At 44.1% G+C, this 22,092-nt stretch overlaps 1 protein-coding gene across 3 annotated transcripts; it reads right to left on the minus strand.

Annotated features, from left to right (window-relative positions):
• Positions 1-8,085: 8,085 nt before the first annotated feature.
• Positions 8,086-21,335, minus strand: LOC144098571 (uncharacterized). Of its 3 annotated transcripts, XM_077631315.1 has the most exons (3): positions 20,822-21,335; positions 16,267-16,486; positions 8,086-13,509 (listed from the first exon to the last, which is right to left on the minus strand). In XM_077631315.1, exons 2-3 carry the CDS (start codon positions 16,279-16,281, stop codon positions 13,054-13,056), a joined length of 471 nt encoding a protein of 156 aa, XP_077487441.1. In that variant the 5' UTR covers positions 16,282-16,486; positions 20,822-21,335; the 3' UTR covers positions 8,086-13,053. The 3 variants fall into 3 exon arrangements, with proteins under 3 accessions (XP_077487441.1, XP_077487442.1, XP_077487443.1); XM_077631316.1 differs by lacking the exon at positions 16,267-16,486; XM_077631317.1 differs by lacking the exon at positions 16,267-16,486 and having other exon boundaries at positions 8,086-15,180.
• Positions 21,336-22,092: the final 757 nt, after the last annotated feature.

The following is a 22,092-nucleotide window of genomic DNA, read 5'->3' on the forward strand; positions in this document are numbered from 1 at the left end:
GAAGGGAGCTTTGGAGTCTGGACTCTGCTTCTCCTGCGTTCCTCGTTGTGTATGGGGTGCATGTTTCTTGGGAAGGGGGCTATTCTTAATTTGTTGGCAATTTCTTTGGGGATGGTGGTTATCTCCTCTCGTGATTCTGGGTTTTGGCAGCCCAGTTTCCTAAGGATGGATCTGCCCGTTTTGCTGCCAGTTAGTCTGACATATTGTGCCGTGAGTTTAGCCTCGCACATTTCCTCTAGGGTGTTCGACACTTCTAGGTTGAGGATCGTCTCGGTTGATGTGGACGCTGGTAAACCTAGGACTGTTTTGACACCTTTCCTGGTGAGAATGTCTACCTTGTCTCTCTCGGCTTAGTTGTATTTAAGTACGGGATAGCGTAGGTGATTCGGCTAATGATGAAAGAATGGACAAGCCTAAATAGGTTCACCTCCTTCATTCCCGCGTTTTTGTTTGCTATCCTCTTGAGAAGCCTGCATGTTTGGTTGGTCGTGGGTTCTAGTCGGTTTATTGTCTCGGTGCTTCTCCCATTTTGTTGTATCCACATACCCAGTATCCTGATCTTGTCCACCCTTGGGACCGGGGTGTTGTTGACCAGGAGCTGGATATTGGTCTGCTGCTTGCTCATGATTAGCATCTCCGATTTTTCCGGCGAGCATTTTAGCCCTATGGGTCTCAGATAGCTTTCAGTTTCCCATATTGCCATTTGTAGGGTGTCTTCTATTTGGCCATCGCTCCACCCTCTGTCGACCCAAAGGGTGAGGTCATCAGCGTAGAGAGTGTGGCAGAGGCCCTCTAGCTTTCTGAGTCGTTCTGGCAGCCCGATCATTGCAATCTTAAAAAGAATAGCGGAGAGCACCGATCCCTGCGGTGTTCCCTTGTTGCCTAGCTTAATGTTTTCCCTAATTGTGCCCCGATTTCTATGTTCAACGTTCGGTCCGTGAGGAAGCTTTTGATATAGTTGTATAGCTTGCTTCCTACATTTAGGTAATTGAGGTGCGACAGGATCGCTTGGTGTCGGACGTTGTCAAATGCTTTGCTGACGTCCAGCCCCACTATGACTCTCGAGCCGCTAGTCTTCCTTTCCAATACTTGTTCTTTTAGTTGCAGCATGACGTCGTTTGTGGACAGTTGTTATCTGAGTCCAACCATGCTGTCTGGGTAAAGTTCCTTACTTTCCAAGTATCCGTTGAGCCTATTCTTTATGACGTGCCCCATGAGCTTGCCTACACAGGAGGTTAACGATATTGGCCTAAGGTTCTCAAGTTTGAGTTCTTTTCCTGGTTTGGGGATGAGGACAAGATTTGCTGTCTTCAACTCCCCGGGTATCTCCCCCCGTTCCCAACACTTTTGAATGAATGCTATTAGTTGCCGGAGGGAGTTGTCATCGAGGTTTCTAAGCATCTTATTGCTGATCCCATCTGGGTCAGCCGCGGTTTTTCCGCTGAGCTTGTTTAAGGCAGCTTGGACCTCTCTTATGGTGATTGGTTGGTCTAGCTCCTCGTTGTTTTCGCCGCTATAGTCGGGCAATGTTTCGGTGTTTGTTTCCCCTATGTACCTCTCTTTTATCTGGTTGGTCATATACTCGTCCGACCCCTGGAAATTGTGGGTTAGTCTTTGCATTTTTCTCCTGGTCTCAGCTTTGGTGCTGTCTGGGTCCAAGAGGTGTCGCAATAGTTTCCAGGTGGTGACGGAGCTTAATTGGCCGTCTAGTCTATCGCAGATGTCGTACCAGTGTTGTATATTTAGTGTTTGGGCATGGCTCTCAATTTCCTTGTTGAGAGCTGCTTTTCTCCTTCTGTGGTTACGGTTTCCCCTTTTTTTGGGTGACATCGCACAGCACACGGGCGCCTTATCGTTTTGCCTCCATAAAAACGCAGCCGCCGCGGTCGGGTTCGAACCCGGGAACTCCGGATCAGTAGCCGAGCGCCCTAACCACTGAGCCACCGCGGCGTGGCGGTCGGGTTCGAAGAGCGCTTTTTGCGGCGTAGCACTGTCAACGGTGTAGTAGGTCAGAATACAGCTAAGACGTGCTAACTAACATGCTGGTTAAATAGCATTGAATAGTTATCTTTTTAACTATAACTGTTAGGCTCCTTAATTATTGAAAGGCGTGTAGCCCACCGTAAGTAACATCCATATCAGTTTTTATAGTTTCAAAAACACGGTCACCATCGGCGCTGTGGCCCCGTAAATTTTGGCTTTACGACGAGTTAGTGCACTGGCGAGGTTGCTTTGCCTGCAAGCTTTCTCGAAAGCGCATGCATTTTGGCGCGATGACGTCAAAATTTGTTGGGACACAGCGCCGAGGGTTACCGTGTTTTTGAAATTCTAAAAACTGATATGGATATTACTTATGGTGGTCTACACGCCTCTTAATAATTAAGGATCCTAACAGTAATAGTTATAAAGTTAACTCTTCAATATTGGTTAACCAGCCTGCTAGTTAGCACGTCTTAGATGCATTCTGATGTACTACACCGCTGACAATGCTATGGCGAAAAAAGCGCTCTTCTTAGAACTCAAAAAGCCTATTTTTAAAAGGTACGTAATGAGACACCCAGTATGTCGCTGACGCAGACAAAATGTCGTTGACAAATACAGCTGCAGTAAATATACCGGATGCATAATTTTCCTTGTCCTCGAGATCCGTTCGTTTCCATTATCCGTTTGTTTTTGTTGCCTTTGAAGCGATGCCGCCCAGTAGAGAAGGAAAAATTCGACAGATGAGGAACAATCTATGGTCGGATACATAAGCGGCGCGTATATATACCATGCGCTGTACCCTGGCTTGCTACTCATGAGATGCGTTTCAGCGTTTCTGTCAGGCAGAAGCGCCACGGAGAGGAACGAGCAAACAGATATGGCTCCAGATAACAAGTCCCTTCCTCCGGGTCCTGATAAAACAGCTTATATATGCCACTGTGCAGGAAATGGCGACAGATAGTGCACTGGAGAGATGATGCTCCCAAAGAACTCATACTAAAAGAGAAAATGAGCTCAGTTGGGCGATTCTTGAGTGGTATAACTTCAACGGGGCCTTTTTTAATTTTCATTTCACTTAGTAGCATTTTCTTTCCCCCGGGTTCGAACCCGACCGTGGCGGCTGCGTTTTTATGGAGGAAAAACGCTAAGGCGCCCGTGTGCTGTGCGATGTCAGTGCACGTTAAAGATCTCCAGGCGGTCGAAATTATTCCGAAGCCCTCCACTACGGCACCTCTTTCTTCCTTTCTTCTTTCACTTCCTCCTTTATCCCTACTGCGCCATTTCCTTTCCCCCAAAACCAATTATTATTATTATTATTATTTAGTAGCCTTTAACTGGGACGTGAATAATGCTGGAAAGAAAAATGATGGTCGATTTGAGTAGTTAGGCCAAATGCGAATTAGGTGTGCTAGCAGTTCGGTTTTCCTTTCGGTTCTGGTGCTCAGGTCCAGTGTTCCCGGATGGCACTTGTTCGTATAGCGATGATGGGTTAATGCCTATATATGCGGAATAGGTCATTCTGTCCATTCATAGATCCCTGACAGTCGTCCTACCCCGCCTATAACGCAGTAGTGCAGAGGTCAAGCTAAGATGCTCCACTGCTCTTCTATGCCAGGTGCTGCCATCAGTGGGACTTGGGTTGCTTGGGTTAGTGTGCTATCCAGATTGGTCTTCCCGACCTGCCTCTTACGATTAAATTATCTACCACCTGACGAGGTGGGCAGGTGAGCAGCCTGCCACAAAACCAGCTTCAGACAGACAAACAAGAAAACAAACAAACAGACAGAACAGCTAAATGCGAGGAATGGCCACTATAAGTGCTAGCGCGCTAAAAAAATTTACACATTAAGAAGATGAGGCAGTTCTCAACGAGACAATCGTCAAACCACCTGTCACGACGGCAGGAGTGTTAGCACTTACTGACAGTTTCCCAAGCACTGCATAACTCTGCCACTGGACAAATTTTGATAAAGACTTGACCAATTTAAAACCGGGCTGAAAACGAGCTGTTTACCTCAGCGAGGGCTTTTGCTGTTTACTGGGGCTGGCATGGTATTATGTGAAAGTCTTTTGCTCAGAAAAACAGCTGAGAACACTGCAAAGTGCATCAGCCATACGCGGAGGCCGCAGCGGTGCACTCATAGCAGGAATGCAGCTTAGCAAGTCCGATGAGCATGCAAACCTTATAGCCGCCGCGGTGGCTCAGTAGTTATGGTGCTCGGCTGCTGACTCGAAAGACGCGGGTTCGACCCCGCCCGCGCTGGTCGAATTTCGATGGAGGCGAAATTCTAGAGGTCAGTGCATGTTAAAAAACCCCAGGCGGTCCCTTCAGTACGGCGTCCCTGAAAGTCTGAATCGCTTTGGGTCGTTAAGCCCCCATAAACCATAAACGCAAACTTTCGTAGAGAAAAGGAAAGATGGCGCCACGTTAATATAAATTCACACAGCGAGCAAAGACAATGTTCTGGTTGTCGAAACCAGAACTCTATGCCACCCAGTCTTGTCACGCAGTGTGTCGATCAGCATATACAACTGGCGGTGATGTCGAGTCACGTGGCGATGGCTGCGGAGGAAGTTGCCATGTGGTCTGTTGTGCCTGCAGCAAACTCTGCCTTTCTAACTGCGTCATTCGCAGACAGACACTCGCCGGTGACTTTTCTATACTGATAATGTCGGCATGCCTCACAGTCGATGGCGGCAGTCGCGTTTAGAAACTTACCTTCGAAGTACCTGGTCGATAGTAGCAGCACACGTGTACATCTGGCAGCTCACGTAGAACAACGCAGGCTAGCAAAACTGGCGTAAATAACGTTCGTGAAACGTACCTTTCTCTTTCCAACTCTCATGCCCGGAGGCGCTCCAGTGCAGTTTTTTTTTTTTTTCAAGTACAGGGAGGGAAGGTCGACGGATGTCGACAGGCCGCTTCCGCCTCAAAGGCACCATCCGCTTTCGCTTCTACGAGATAAAAAAAAAAGTCTGCGGTTCGCGGTAAGCAGAGAGAGGGCAACCCTGCTGAAGGTGATTGGAAATCTTCGCAAGTGTTAAGCATGGCGTGCTGCCGAGCTGTGGGAGCAGAGCGGAAGACAGTAGTCTTGCAGTCAGCGCTCTATACGTGGCCTGGACATTCGCCAAGGAAAAGTGCAGTTTTTGCCTGTCATACTAAATTCGTGCCTTGCATGCACACATCGGGGCGTGCACTGATCTCTTCAGGATGGATGCCAAAGTTCCCATCAACGCCCAATTTCTCCATTCTTTCCCTTTTGCGGTCCCTTCTGCAATTTAGCAGAGCGGGTTCACTACACTATACCTTTGTTCGCGCCAAAGGTTGCACGCACAAGTTTTCAGCGTGCACAACAACACCGGGCTGTGTTTTTGACTGTTAGCTCTGAGGGAGCAATTTTTTTCTGAATCGCAAAGGTTGCTGGCAAGTACAGATGTACTCACAAGTACTCACCTATGGGACAAGTACTAACCTATGGGGCAGAAGCGTGGAGGCTAACGAAAAGGGTTCAGCTTAAGTTAAGGACGACGAAGCGAGCTACAGAGAGAAAAATGATAGGTGTAACGTTAAGAGACCGGAAGTGGGCAGAGTGGGTGAGAGAACAAAAGCGGGGTAATGACATAACCCTGTCGAAATCAGGAGGAAGAAATGGGCTTGGGCAGGGCATATAACGCGGTTTCGGTTTCAACTACTACAGCGCAGCTATGGTGAGTGGAGATTAACAGTTACTGCACAGGCAAGTAGCGCGAGAATGGTCTGGAGCACCGGGAAACGAAGTTCTGTTTCGCCAGCGATGGTTCGAATCTCGCTCGGCGATGGAGTGTTTTTTTTTTTTTATTCTGCTGGATACCACTGCCACGAAACCAATGCGACGCCCCAGTTGGCGTTCCTCCGTCCGCTATGGGATGAATTGGCGCTGACGCTACCAACGCCAGGCTCGGACGTCAGCTGTCCGCGCCTTCCCCACGGAGGCTGACAGCACGGGGAAAAAAGCGCTGCTTTTCGGCACTTCCGGACGGAAGCGCGGACCCAGTCGCTTTGCAATCAGTAACCCGAGCTAGACAAACGCTGAGGAAAACTGCGCTGATTTTTTTTTTTTTTACGCGATGGCGTCGAGGCTTTCCGTTCTGCAGAAAATCCAGAGTTGTCGCTGAGCGGAAAAGCACCCACCTCTCACCTAGGTCACTTGACCTTACGACATCACCACAATCTGCTCACCGTGGCAGCATGTGGCAGTTAAATGATTGGTCGCGACAGGTTGCTCAAAAAGAGCAACCTGCATGAGCCTCACAAGCCCCACCGGTGGACGTGTTGGAAACAACCACCTGTCAGGGCAGTGGCGCATCGCTTAACCGCTGCACCACTGCGCCAGGAGTGGTACGAGGACTCCCCGCGATCTGCGAATGCAAATTAGCGAATGCCCAATTCCGCATATATGGGCATGTAGGAAAAGCCTAGGTGCCAGAGGAGTACTGCGCAGGAGGGATCTCTAATGCTATCGTAATGTACTCTTCACGGTAGGTTAAGCGCTATGTGATGGTGAACGAACGAACAATGCCCGTGTCTGCGGAGTGATATGCAAAGAGGACCCCAGGCCACTGAACGGACCCATTAACGCTATCGCGTACACGTCATATCCTTAAGGTGGAGCTCAAGTGTCTCGTCAGGTTTTTTTTTATTGTACTAGTTCGTGCCTTTTGCATACCAAGGTGTGCACTGCGCTGGCTCCACCAGGAAGTGAGTTTCCATCAGCTCCCCGTTCTTCACACTTTCACATTTGCAGCTTCTTCGAAAGGTTAGCAAGAATGGCGTCGCGTTACTCCTAGTGATGTGGTGCAAAAAGGGGGTGGGGCGACACCTTTACATAGGGCGACAAAAGGCACTAGTTGGCAATTAAATCCCAGCGTAGGGTTCCGAAGGAAGCGCGCCAGGCAGATTTTTTGGGTGAAACCCCTCGCCTCACCTGCCCTTGGTGCCATATAGCTACTTTTGAAAAAAAAGGGGGGGGGGCATGCATGACACTACCTTTGTAAACGCCTGCGGTTGTATGCACCAGCTTGAGATGGCGTCAGCTGCATTGGCGACCATTTGAAGCCTCGCAGCTGGAGAAACCGGCCGCTCCGGCAACCTAGGCCACGTGACCCTTTGGCGCCATGGCAACATGCTCACCGAATTCAGCAAACTGACCACCGTGGTAGGTGGCAGTTAAATTAATGATTGGTCGCGAGAGGTTGCTTGGGAAGTTGGGAAGAGGAACTTGGGTCTTACAAGCCCCACCGGTGGCAGCACCTGCCATTGCAGAGCAGCGGCGCATCGCTTAACTGCTGCACCACTGTGCGAAGAGTGATATGAGGACTCCGAGCTATCTATGAATGTAAAGTCGAGAATTACCATTTCGGCATATATGGGCATTAATGCCGATTAACGCTATCGCGCTACACCCTTAAGGCTGAGCTTAAGTGTCCCCTCCAGTTTTTCTTAGTGTTTGCTCTCAGTGGGCAATACTCGTTTGAATGATTTATAAAGGTTCCTAGCATCAGAAAAACACAAACAGTCTTCAGACTCTGCTAGACAACTCAGCAGCGATAACTGTCAATACAGCACTGAAGCTTACAAAAATTACCTTTATAAACTTGCTGAGCATTTGGCATCACATGGACATACCAATTCATTGTGGCACTTGTAATTGCTACTGCAAATATATGGAGAGGCCTTATAGACTACAGACCTTTCCAATAAGTGCTCCCTAAGCACCATCATATTGATCACTGAACTGTTGTGTGCACCTGGCGCTAACATTATGGAAGCAGCTGCAGAACCGCATTGCAACAGTTCAGAGAAAATTTGTTTCAACATGCACATACGATGGAAACGTCTATAATGGGAAGCAGGCTTGGCAACATGTGCTAAGCAGGCGCTGTGAAAGCCGACAGCTGTGTAGTGCGTAACCCTCGCCAAAATGAATCTGCAATTTGTCACAAAAAAGCAGTGTTAGAAAATAAAAATGTAGATCTGCAGTTGATTCAGACACAAGATTGAATACTGATGCCATTCAAGATAAACCCATGAAAGACTCAGCAAATCATGACAATACACATGAGGACAAGCGGCCAGCGCCATTGTATTCACAAAAAAGAAAACGCAAGTGCTACAAACAAAAGATCATGAAGTGTGCAGAATAAAAAATAAATGCTTGACATGTTCTCTTTCAGTGACTCTGCACTCTTGCAATGCAAAGATACAAACAATGACACATACATGATATGAAATTGTTAAAGTATTGAATTAGCAATAAAGGCTAACAAAACAGCATAAAAAGCACCGGGTGCAATTGATGTACAGTACGCATAAAACATCAACAGTAAATTAAAAGTACAGAGCTCAATCCCGCAATTGCACTGTTCCTGTTACAAGTTCGAGGAAGAAATATCAACAAGATATAACAGCATAGCCTACGTCAGGAAGGAATAAAAGACAAGTTTAGCATCATTTTATGATGTCATTGTGTGTCTGTTTATTAAAAATGACAACTGCCAAGCTCATACTCAAAGGAGCCAGCATAAAACATGCTACATGAAGCTATAAAACAACTTCAGCCATTTTCAAGTATGAGCTGTTTGCATGTATACAGCAGCATAGACCACCACAGTTCACGGGTGTTCAAACACAGAGTTTAGCAAGCAATGAGACATAAGCTTTCGAATTCATTTATAATCATTTTAAAAATGCTTGCACACATAGTAGTAGTAGTAGAACTTTGCTTCTGAAAAAAGGAGTCTCCAGTATCAGGAAATGTTCGAACAGCTATGCAAGAATAAACCGGTAGGTATGGAAAAAGGGACTAGTTTGATATTCAGAAAATGAAAATAAAGTTTCCAAGCACCTGGTGTTGAAAACTTTTCCAGCTAATGGTAACCCTATCACCACATAATCAATAACACAGCGTTATGAATTTTTTCAAGCCTATGCTTTCCAACGACAGTGTCTCCAACATAAGAGTTTTTCTAGAATAGAATGATGATGGGCAGCCTGTTTAAGGTTGGATGCTTCACAAAGATACCTTGGTATAATATAGCAAGGTACTTACATGCTAATAAGATAAATACGTTTTCTGTAACGCTGCTGAACAGTGAACAAGCCAGCTGTCACGTAAAATGCGTCAAAAAATATAGCCAACCTCATTATGCTTAACATAAACCCCATTCCACAGACTTTTGAATGCTAAACATGCAATCTAGAGCCACTCTCTGGCAGTACAGTATTTATTGCAAGCAAGAATAAAGTTATCTACATGAAATAACATTTTTATTTGTACAGCCTGCATGTCTCAAGGCACTTCAAGAGTGTCATGCACATTCAGGTTCCCTACGGCAGAGGCTTCCATGTAGTAGGAGGAATAAGATGGTCATAGTAAATGCCTTGAGTCACAGTAAATGCTATGAGATTTTTTTCATGCAAGTGTGAGCCCTGAAATGCCAAATGGAGTGGAAAGCACAAAAAGTCTAATTTCTGTTGTTAAGCATGAACCAAACTGTGGCATGACACTGCAATTTGAAACACCTTATGAGGCCTCGTTGTTAGGAGCACACAATTTCTTGATTTACTCCTACCCTGAGTGCAGAGTGCAATACACAAAAGCATGCTAAGCCTACATCCACACTGACTGTAAGCAGCAATCAGCTTCACAGTTTGGCGAGATGGAGAGAGTTCTGCTCCTTCTACATCATTCAGCACACCTTGCACGGTTAAGCCGATTGTTACAATTCAACATTCAACCAGCAGTGTGACTAGCGTATGCAGAAATGTTTGCATATCACCTGTTTGTTTTTCACTCAACAAGAAAAGACAGCATATGGAATGTAGCACAATGAAGAGTAAGCCAAGAAAAGCAGGAGGAGTAAGGCCCTCTCCCTATTACTGAGTCGCAATACTGACTGCCACCAGTGCAACACTCAGGAGTGTGCTCTGAGTGTGTGTTAAGGAACTATATAATGAAGGAGACCTTTCAGCCTATCTTCAGAAAGCTGTGACCTGTGATCAGATGACACAGCATGCTCCTAAAATACATCACGTACAATAATAGTGAGTAAAGGAGCAAGGGACAAAATGCAAACACTGCTCCTACATATACTAAAGCTTATTCTCTGCCCATCAAAGACAAAGCTCAGGTTGTACTCGAAGCAAACACCCATCCAAGATGTATCGTGCACCAGTAGCAAACTGCAGCATAACTTGTCTGGTCTGACATATCGTACCCACTATAGGCTTGACTCATTAACTCAAGACTATGCATTCATCGCATAATGCTTCCCCTAACAATGCCATGGAAAGCAGCAAAGCAGGCTCACTCCAAAACTGGCTCGTTCAGGCTACTGTGCTTGTTCCTTATCTACGAATAAGAAAAAAATTCGGATAAAATTTTCTTGAGGACATACACTACCACTGTAATTGCACTGTCTGGCCAGCGAACATAGTTAACGACCAAAGTTGGGACTTATGCACGACTGTATTGCCAGGGGAAAAAACATTGGGCAATGGGCTTCCACATAGCTAAGTGATTGAAGAATTTTACAGACCCTCGGACCTAGTAGATTGAACACACTTTTTATCCCAGCCCAATAGTTTTCCGAGTTTTCTGCACTAGGCACAGCACAGAAAACTCAGAAATAAGTCTGAATTGTGCAAAGGCATTAACAAAATTGCTCATAACTGTATTAAAATGCCAACAATGTCCCTATAAAACAAAACTGGGTCTATAATTAAGCACCAGAGTACTTTGCTTATGGATGGCAGTGCTTAATTTAAAAATGAAAGCAGGTGCATTCTCTCGTTTTGCTACGGCCCCCGTCAGATTCTGGCCTGGTAAACCACTGACATAATATCCCCCTTCTTCTTTCATTCAATCATCATAACCTATAACCTCTTTTTGCTAATTAAAAGAGCTTACTAAACAAGCCTCATCTCAATATGTCTTCCTGGAGACTTTCTTTACTCTAGGTTTAAATTATAACAGCAGCTCAAAAAGAGAACCATAATATTAGGGCTCACATTCGCCCGAGTGGCTTTGAAGTGCTGACAATAAATACTTAAATTTCATGTGGAAAAGGGACTGAGAAATAGAACATGAGTATTCTTCATTGAGCTGTGGTTGACAGAAAAATGAAACTTTAGAAACAGAGAGAAACAAACTTGGATGTAAAGCTATCTGAAAAAGAGGCAATGCCTATTTGAAACAGCACATGCACAAACGAATTGTGCCATATGCTTTGGTAGGCTGCAGGAAGAATTCAAATGCTGCTTTGCATGTTACAGCCAGCCAAGCAATAAATGCAAGATTCTCAGAATTAAATGGATGGGCTCCAAAGAAAAAACATAATCTGGCTGCATTTTAAACATATATGAAAAGTAAGTAGTAAAATGGCTAAAGCAAAAAAAAGCCATAGGACTTGCCATATTAGCAAAATGGCTTACAAATGTGCGTCGCCCAAGAATTGCACTAATATCTGAAAATTATGGCAGCTTACACTGTGCGTTACATTGTAAACAAAAGTGTCAGTTCTTTCTGAGCCATCTAAACCAGCACCACTGCTTGTTATGAACCTAGCTGCACACTTAATGTAGTGCTATTCTTCGTCAGCTGCACTTATGGTGCCATACATTCATTAGCCCAGATGGCAATGTGTCTACTACAGGCTTTGAAATGAGTAATTGATGCCTGAGAAAAAGTCTGTCCACCAATTGACTACACCACTGCTGCTTCGTGCATACGAGCTGTTTCACCGAGATTCCCACTCAATACGATCTTTGTTAGGAACCTAACTCGATAATCTCACAGCCACACTTTATACAGAGAGCAACCATAGCAATGAGATACAGTTAACTAATCACTTTTTCGGGAAACAGTTTGTTACAAAGGTAAGCAGGAAAGGACCCTGCCATTGACCTCTTCGTGCACTGTTGAAAAATTCCAAGTGGTGGCATAGAGTGTATGGCTGGAGATTCTCCTCATGTTCTCAAGTTTTCGGTAACCCTGGACTGATTTTCTGTAATCATGGCAGTGCTGATATTGGTTCACGATTGATTGGCACCTTTTCTGAGCATTCGTCCTTTAGAAAATCAGAGCTTCTGGCCAGGGGACATCTCTCCTCTTTAAAAATCCAGTCAGCTCTTAGCTGCTGTGCTTTTTAAACCAGCACACCTTGCAAAGAAGGCGGACACACTGCCTTTTTAAGCCACTGCAGTGGTGGCCAGTGAAGCCACAATTTACACTGCATAACACAGGGCTCAAAGCACTAATGATGGATCTGGATTAAGGTTCTCAACTGTAATGACCTGGCATAGGCCATCCTGTGAGCAGTATAAACTACTGTCATGTCAACACTGTCAACACTTTCGTGTTGGTTTCCTGAGAGCACAACTGTTCTTTTCATTGCTTTTGGAGGCTGTCAATGGGCGTGAAAAGCAATACATTAACGTTTACTCAGTGCTCTGAAGTACTTCTGCACAAGCCACCACGTATGACACATTATTAGGATTGGCCCACAGTTTGTTTCAAACTAGGCTAGTCAGTCAAATAAATTTAATGTCAAGAGGGGTAAGCAGACCAACGTGCAATGCGCACTGCAGTAATGTGAACATACCACAAGGCATGTCATGGCAAACTTTTGAATTTCTTTCTCATTCACATATTCCATGCAATAATGACAATTGTGGGTTACCTGATGCTATATGCACACAATAACGGTAGCAACTCAATGCAATGTGATGCCAGATGTTAGTTACACATTCCGATGCAATTTATGTGTTGTGCTTGTGCACTTATATTAACAAATTTTACTTCTGTCGTCTTAAATGTCACTTTTGCAAATTCCTGAAAAAGTGATCGCAAAATTTCTCAGCCTAGCACGGTAAATTCGCTTTAGTAAGGTAAGTAGATGTGAACAGACTCTGTGGAACATACTGCCCACCTCACTCAAACACTCAGTTTCTCCTCAAAATTCATAAAATATAGCAGGAGCCTTAACAAGTTTGAAAAAGAAAGACCAACAAACGTCTCTACTCAGTGCTCCTCAGTCATCACCACCACCGCTATCACATCCTCCTCCACCACTATCACATCCGCCACCACTGTCACATCCACCACCACTGTCACCTCCTCCAGTGTCACAGCCGCCCCCACTATCATGACCACCGCTGTCATGACCACCGCTGTCATGACCCCCACTGTCATGGCCTCCACTACCATGACCACTGTCGCCACACTGGCCAGCTTCTTCATCACTGCTAGAGTGACCAATGTCAGAAGACCAACCACCAGGGGGGTAGTATGAGCCCGATCCAAAGCTACCCCGTTTGTAGCCATGTGTCTTCTTGTGTTTTTTAAATTTCACGGGGCCTACTGAGGCCATTTTCCTGTCTCCAGAACGGCAGAACCAGCAGAGGAAGCCAAGAAAGAGCACTGCGACGACTACCACGCTCCCAATGATGATGCCAGCACCGGAGAACACCATGGCTTCAGTGCACCCCTACGTGAAAAATGAAACAAAAGTGGTAACACAGGCCCCTCCTAACCGGATTAAAAATTAACATCTGAAAATGATGTGGTTCAATGGATGTCCATGTATTAAAATATGGAACTGCAACAGACATCAAACGTCCTTCAGTGACAAAATACTATGCTTTTTATCTATCTTGTGCTGAATCGAACTGCCTTTAATGCTCCAACTATGGTCTTGCACTCACCAGATGGTTTAAAACCGTTAACACTATTCTGATACAATTAGACACTGAAAAATTTCAAGAAGAAACTAAAGCATTGTAAATTTTAAATCCTGGTTTGCCTTTTCTAAGCTATGTTTCCTGTGATGAATGGCCTCCTTTTACATGGTGAGAGATTGTCAAGATTTCAAACACTAGAAACCTGAATTTCTGCTCATGAGTACTGGCATCCCTCGAAAGACCCATAAAAACGGGGGAAAAATATTGACACTAAAAAGATACATGCTAGATAATAATACGCTCCTTCCAGATATCCACCTAAAATAATAACAGGTTAATGCAGCTTCTAATTAACTCTGCCTTCAGTACACACATCAGGTTGCAGATAAGAACTCATGGACTTGAGTTGCAGCAATACAAAATGCAATAAGCCTATGCTCCTATTCCTGGCTTCCCCATACTGCACAAGAAGCAAATACAACACTAACAGCAAAAAAATGTTCCAAATCGAAGAATAACTAACACTCTGAACGAGCACCTTCAAAGAAAGGAAATGATCATTAGTCATGCTAACACAGTTTAACAAGCCTTAAACTCTCTTATCTACATGCAGCCTGCATATGAAGTAATGCAAAGAGGTAAACAGTGACCAACAGACACTGAGGACACAATATTAAGTATTTGTTCACAGAAAAAAAAAACTTTTAGCTAAACCTTTCACTGCTTTTGATGTTTTCTCAGCAGCAAAAGTAAGTTTCATTGCAAGAAAGTTAGTAGTTAAAACCACATACATTTTTCCTGCCACTCCAATCTAAACTCACAATGTTGGTGACTAGAAGTGCCCTGGACCTACCTTTTAGTTTCCGACATTTAGTTTTTGTCATCATTATGCAAATAAACTATGGACTCTTTGCTTCGTCCAGCTTAAGAGAACTCCATTTTCAAGGAAAGTAGCCTTTTTTTGTCATGAAGAAAGCGGTAATCCTTAAATCAGTGCTAACTTCAACTTGTTCTCAGTGTCTGCTCGGACAGAAAGTAAATGCAGTAGGCACAGAGGCCTTCTTCATGCTTCCAGCAGTGACCCCCTTCAATCACCACCACAAGCACCGCCATCAGCCCACCCACCACAAGCAAATGCGTCACCATCACCAGCCCCACCACCATATCCACCATCAGCAGCACAGTGGTCCAAAGCTGCACAATGATCCACCGAAGTCATGTTCATCAACAATGCTGGTGCATACATAGCCACTTCTGCGCCACTTTTCTGCTTGTCCTTGAGTGACCTTTGCACGACTTTCGCACTGCAGTAGCAGCATGAGAGTGTGAAGAAGGCCAGAAGACAGAGGGTGCTAACTATAACAAATGAGTATATGACTGTTTCATCCATGATGGCGTCAACGGCACACAATGAAGAGGGAGCACGCAGGAGAAGAAAGATGAGTGCTGAGCAGCATTAGTGTGTTGTTTATGCCACTCTGCAAGCAAAAAGAACAGGCAGTGCTGAAGAGATATCACAGAAGGCAGGAAGGATGAGTGGTTAGAGAGACAGCAGTTGCTGATTTAAAGGGACTCTAAGGACTAGTCCAGCCAATTTTATTCCTAGTAAAAATCAATTCTGTAGCCCATTCTGGCTATCCTGTGACTTGTTTGGCAGAAAAGGACCACGTATTGTAGAGAAAATTGGATTTTAAAATTTTCCTGCCACTTGATTCAAAGTCACCACGTCCATACGAAAAGGACTCTATGACGACTATTTGAAGTGAATGGCAGCATTGCCTAGCCTCAGGGAAAAATCTTATCACAATGCACCACACTTCAATTGCAAAATTGGCCACAGGTGACAGCACCTGTAAGAGCTCTGTTTTCACTGAAAGTATCATTTCTCTCATTACAGTGCTGTAACCTATTGATTCAGGCCAACTTCAGTTCACCCTCAGTGTCCCTTTAAGGAGAAGAAATAAGTAGCACAGAACATTAGAAAATGACAGACAAAAGCTGGAAGCAAAATAAAACTTCATCTTTGGAATATGAGGTGCCAAGCTCTGCAAAAGACACAGTTGCAGGCCATTTTATAGCATAAATAATGAACTAGAGCTAAAGCTATAAGTATAATCTCACTGCTTTCAACAAAATGACTGTATTCTGACATAAAAAAATTATCCTAAAAACTGCTAAAAAAAAATTCTAGGAGTTCCTAAAAATGAATTCATTTCTTATTTAAAACATCATTAACCAACTAAATTCAAATGCCCACTTATATGCAATTCTCTGGATGGTAACTGAAAGAATTAAAGGAAAAATATTTCATTTAGGAAAAGATTAACAGTCAACTCAAAGTTGTACAGCATTAAGCTCACAGAGATAAATAAGTAGCAAAGCAGAGACGAGGGTCAACCAACAATGCAGCCAGCTAGAAGCGAAAGACAAAGGAGTGATAGAGTAGCAATGAACTAAGCATCAGTACAAAAGTGCGGTCAAACATACGCCACAATTTCAAGCCTAAAGTAGAGAAAACATGCCAAACGTGCAAGTATGTGAGCAAAAAGAAAAGGCATACCGACCGACAGCCGTTTCATCTCACAGGACTGCTCTTAAAACAGCTTGTGTCACAGTGTCTGTGACAGCAGCTACGGGGACAGTGCTGCCCAGTCGTGAACACCGACATGCACACCAAAGAACACCCACTAGCGCTACTGACAGCAGCAGCACACAGGATGCAATCAATGCCGCTTGCTCGTCAATCTCCATGGGGAGTCCAGTGCATGGCAGCCAGCGGAAAACCTTGAAGCGAGGTCACATGGGACAAATAAGAGTCCTGCTACTAGCCCATTCCTAACAGGTTGTTACAATGAGCTTTCAACACCCGGTGCTTATGCCTCAACAGTAGCAAATCATAACAAAAAATTGAAAACCCTTACATGGCATGAAGAAGGCTCTACAGCAATACAAATAAAAACTCCATTCAAGACCCGCTCTTATGACATGTCTCGTGCATTATGTGGCCTCACCATGACTGCAGGCCAGTAACTATGCATTTTCGATTAACAGCTCTCAACTGCGCAGTCCAGCACTCAGCGCTGAGCAGTGGACACGATTATCGGAGAAAAAAAAGGAGCAGTAAATATAAATGTAAAAATAAATGTAACATCTTTGCTCCCTGGTTTGCAAAGCAAGCACTAGGGGCACTGCGATCATCTAGTCTTGCTGCTGCGTCAAGGCATCTTTCCAGCTGCCTCTCTCCCCCTACTCCTCCCCATCCCTACTCTTTGAGTGGTTTGCAATGTAAACACTATGGGCATGTCTTTTTTTTTTTTCCAAACTTTTACACAGAATTGACAAGTAAAGGTGCAGAAAACCAGAATAGGAAATAAAGAGTGTTAAATGCAGGGTCAGGAAGGTGGAGAATGTAAAGTGGATTAATTCAAAAGAAAAAGTCATACTCTGGAGCTTTACATAAATTCAAAAAAGAGAATCAGGATAGAATCTTTCCATGATAATTCAAGAGTCAGCGCCCTACTGTTTGAAGTGCGATTACGGTGTCTTAGAACACGCAACTACGAGAAGAAATATAACGAAGGTAATGACACACGAGCAGTGCGTGGTAAATCAGAAGAAACAATTGACCATATTTCGCTAGAATGTGCAGAATTCATCTACACATCGACACAGGCACAATCGGAGTCCCCGAGTCCCTAGAGGCCTCATGAATAATGAATGTAATGTGAATGGATGTGTGTTAGATTTAGTAAGAAACAGATGGAGGATTGGTGGCTTAAAGGAGGCCAGTGACCAAAATATACTAGTTTAGGGCTCAAAATTGGGCTTAGAAAATGCAAAGACAGTAAACTATAGAAGACGTTATGCAACTTATATACAAATATTGCTTCCCAAATTTGACAAATATCTACTTTTCCCTTCAGTGCTAAAGTGGCCGATGCCAGGTTGCATACAGTCAGACAGCCTGCCACTGACCTAATTAGATAACAAAGTGATTCAAAGCCTGTCAGCAGTACAGTTATGTAATGCATCAGATCTTTGCATTTTGTTAAACAGCCTCTATTTCTCCCACCTGGTTCTTGGGTGCAACAGTGTACTGCTTCTAGAAACAGTAACAACTTGCTGATTATTTGTATACTCTAACTCATCAATATTCACCAAACCAAACACATTCTTGATTAAATATGTAAAACAATATAGTGAAAATTCTGAAGACCTGCATGTGGTTTGAATACCTATTTTCCTGTCCATTTCACAAATAAGGTGTACACACGTGGTCTAACAAACAAGCATGCAGGCAAGTATACCAAGCCATGGACTCCTGGTACAAATTTTCAGTCATCTTTTTGGCATGCAAGAAGACACCAAGTACTAAAATATCTTGCCTCAAGCTTGCTGTGTCAACTGTGTTTTAGGTAATCTTATATTTCTCCACTGACTCTGGTCATCTTTCTAGTCCTGGTTAAAGACAGAACTAGGACCAGAAGTTCAGCATGAAAGTACCTCCTGATAAACTGTCCACAATTAAATTTCTGTGACTGCTCTTCCTACCTGCCACATGAGAAAACTAACCTCCAGGTAGGCAAAGATCAGTTAACATGTCACCACCAGCAGTGGTGCTAAGCCACATGCTTCTGGACCTTTGTGTCGCAGGTTTCTAAAGAACAGAATAATGTGGCCAAATCTGTTCATAACAACAGATTTCGGACAAGTAAATGTGAGGTCAAAGGTGCCAGAATACCAGAATATATATCTATCCACCAGTATACACATGATCCCATTCTATAGCTCAGTGCCCTCCTTTTGATGCATTATACATAATTGTGCCAACCTTCCCCCATTTAATGCAGCCATGATTATGGTGTACTCTGCAAATGGAAAAAAAGATGTACATTCACCACAAAGCATTTATATATTTTTTTCAAGATGGCAAAGAAAATGTGTTAGGGTAATGAAAAGCACAAAAAGAATTAAACGCCTTCTGTTTTTCACGTATTTACTTACTCGAAACCGAAGCGCACCATAACTGAGAAATTGCCCCAAGGAATACACTTGTGTACGCACTATTGAATAAGAAATAGTTCCATGAATTCTCTCCCAGATTTTGCGATGCTGTCTATATTTGAGACAGAAATAGTGGGCATATATATGCCTGTCCAAAATAATTTCAAACATTTGCAAAAAATATTGTAACGTTTCTAGATGCTCCTTGAAACTGCCTCAGTATGACTGCAAAACATCTGGCTAGAAAAAGCAGCAGTATGATGCAACATAACATAGCACTCCACACAGATGCCAGGTGAGGAAGTTAGTTGAGTAACATGGAATATGACTGTGATTATAGTATTTGACAAAAGATGTGTCAAGCAGTTGAGTTTATGCTGAAATCAAAATGCAGTTGCGAGAGTAGCACTCAGCATCGCTTGCTTCTTGTTCAACATGGGACCTACTGGCTCTATTTCTACAGGGATGAAGTGAGTTGCATACTTCCTTTTTAATACCTGTTCATTTCCATGCAGTGGAATTATGTTGTAGGCACACATAAATCAAGAGTGCACATCATGACTAGGAGTTCCCCTGCTCAGTTTTTATTTTTTTAAAATTCAGCTGAATTTTTTCAGTTTTTATTTCAGAACTCGTTTTTTTTTTGCAAATATTTTCAATGAATGAAGTACTGACTTTTTGGCAATTTAATGCAGCAATCTTGTGTGCAGCTATCTTGGTGCTTTTTCATCATAAACAATTTATTTGCCCGTAACTAGCACATGGAAATGTAGTACTACAACAGATCTTGTAGAAGAAATTACTATTTTCATTAAAATAGTAATTCAAATTAAATTAGACAGCCACCAGACAAAAATGAAAGTTGAAGCTTACTTCTAAGAACTAGGCTGACATGTTATTGCTGAGTGATTGCACTGGGTTGAGTGCTTTTCATGAGGCCCATTTGCGGTTTAGTGCCAGTATCCTACATGCTGTTGATTAACCCACTAATGCGACTAACTGCTCTAAGCAGGCGATGATAGTGAACTAACAGAGCTTAGCTAGCCGGCAGTGAAGGGGTGGTGCTTCCTAGTCATCTCAGGCATGTAAGCTAGCAGAGCAATACATCCAATTGAACAACTACTTTGCTTATCCAACAATACCATTGTCGCGTCATGCCCTTGGCTTCCTGTTTACTCAATTTCAGTTTTAACTGAATGCGACTCGCATTCAACAGCCAGCTATCTATGCCTTGCATGCAAAGAATACTGACTGTTTCGGTTAAAACCGAATTTCGAGAACTGAATTTGGCGCACTTTTACCGGTTTTCTTCAATTTCAACTGAAATGTCCAACCCGTATACCTTTGACTCACATACTCCCATATAGCAGTCCCTAACAGCGAAAGAGCAACGCAACAGTTTTACTGTCGTTCACATGACAGTTTTCCTGTCTTGTGAATGGCCCAATTTCAAGGGTAACAATTTTATTCAAGCATTTTAAAATTTTCGCCGCGTCCTCCGTGCACATTTAGTTTCTAGGAGCTGTTTTATATTACCCTGCTTCCAATCCAGGCTTTTAACTTAATACTTTTAGCGACAGGGACAGAATGTAAAGCGCGTTGGGTTCTTCTGCGCGTGGCCTACGGCTCGACACAATATCCTGTCATGCATGCGCGCTTTCGTGTGTATCACGGTTTGGTCATTATACCTCATAATGACAGAAAATATCCCATGGGAGGCTAGAGAACCACGCAGACGCACATCGGAGCGACCCGTTCGCGTGCCATACGGACTTGCTCAACAGCGTGCAAGAGTTGTATGAAAGTTCGACGCTCGCTTCTTCGACCTTTACTCTTTCCCTGTGATAAACTACAATCCCCCCTTTCACCCCACCCAGCACACACACACACACACGCCTATAGAATAGAACTCACACACAAACTGCGGACACCAGAAAGCACTGGTCCACACATGCGAAAATCGAGTACGTGAAACCCTGGTAGCACCATGCTCTCAAACATGACTGCATGCGCATACGTCGTGCAACATCCGAGTGAGACGTGCTTTCTAAGACAACACTGAGCACAAAATTAGCACACTACCAACATTAGTTGCAGAGATGCGAGGAAACTTACCCGGCTCCAACAGTACTGACAAAACGCGCCACACGGCGCTTGATTTCTTGCTCTTTGGTGAGCCGCGAGGACGGCACAACGGCTATCGTTCGACCAAGCACTCCGATTGTGCGGAGAAGTGGGGTTGTCCAAGGCTAACCGCTTCGGGGAGCTCTGCCGCACTCTTTCACGCAGCCGGAACAACACTTTCTGCCTTGAGGTAACGATATGACGTCCGTTTGTAAAGGACACATGCAGAAGCGAGTTTTCACGGATAGGTTTACAAAAACTTCGCTGGTAGCCGACGTCGGAGCCTTGCAAGCAGGCCTACTGGGATAGTTCTGTTCGGTTCTTTTTATTGTGAAAGTGCCAGTTCTCTGATCTCAGATATCCACACTGTAGCATGAGGCACCGTTGCGTATCACACACATTGCGACATTACGCGCGTGAAGCGACTCGCCTTGCCGAGGGGACGGTCCTGAGACGGTCACAGACGCTGACGGCGCAAGCCTGTATGTCAATATTTTGACAACAGATAGCAGCACGTGTTCCACAGTGGGCAGATATGTGGATGGATGGTCTGAGTAACCTCTTTGAAACCAGATGTCGGCAAACAGTATGCTGCCTGCCGGTCTTATTAGGAACTAGCGGGTGTTAGGAACATATTGAGAACCTGCACTGAAGTTTTTCGTGTTGAGTGCAGCGCGTAACACACAGCCTAGCGAGGGGCTCAAGCAGTTTCTTTGTGCACTCATAGTCAGGGGCTCAGGAACTTGCTTTTTTTTTCTATTGGGGGGGGGGGGGGGGGGGGGGGGCAGTGAGACTTCGAGTTTGTTTTATTTATTCCATGTTTCATTAAAATATAAAAATTTATATTTAGTTTACATGGGCATCTTTATAAATATGTACAAACGAGTTGTAATGAGCTGCACTGAAAAAGTTTGCGCATAAATTTCATTCCAGTTCAATTGATAATTTGTTCTTGAACAGGTGTCAGAAAATCATAGACTTCTGTTGGGACATAACTGGTTTAGGTTAATGAAACGAAACCCTTTATGACTGGCTACAAAGCCAACTACCTCAGCACCGCTGTGCTTTACGTTAACATCCAAGAACTGAAATGTTTGTCAGAAATCTGATCTGAGTGCAGACAGTTGACTGCATAGTGGGGCGCTGCCACCCCTGTTATGGCGTGCATGCTTGTAGTAGTGTTCCTGTATATGCTGTATATGTTCCTGTATATGCTCCCTGCGGGCTGCGGGAGCATATACAGGAACACTAGCTTGTAGTGG

Source organism: Amblyomma americanum, chromosome 7 (assembly GCF_052857255.1).
Source record: "Amblyomma americanum isolate KBUSLIRL-KWMA chromosome 7, ASM5285725v1, whole genome shotgun sequence".
NCBI classification, from domain to species: Eukaryota; Metazoa; Arthropoda; class Arachnida; order Ixodida; family Ixodidae; genus Amblyomma; species Amblyomma americanum.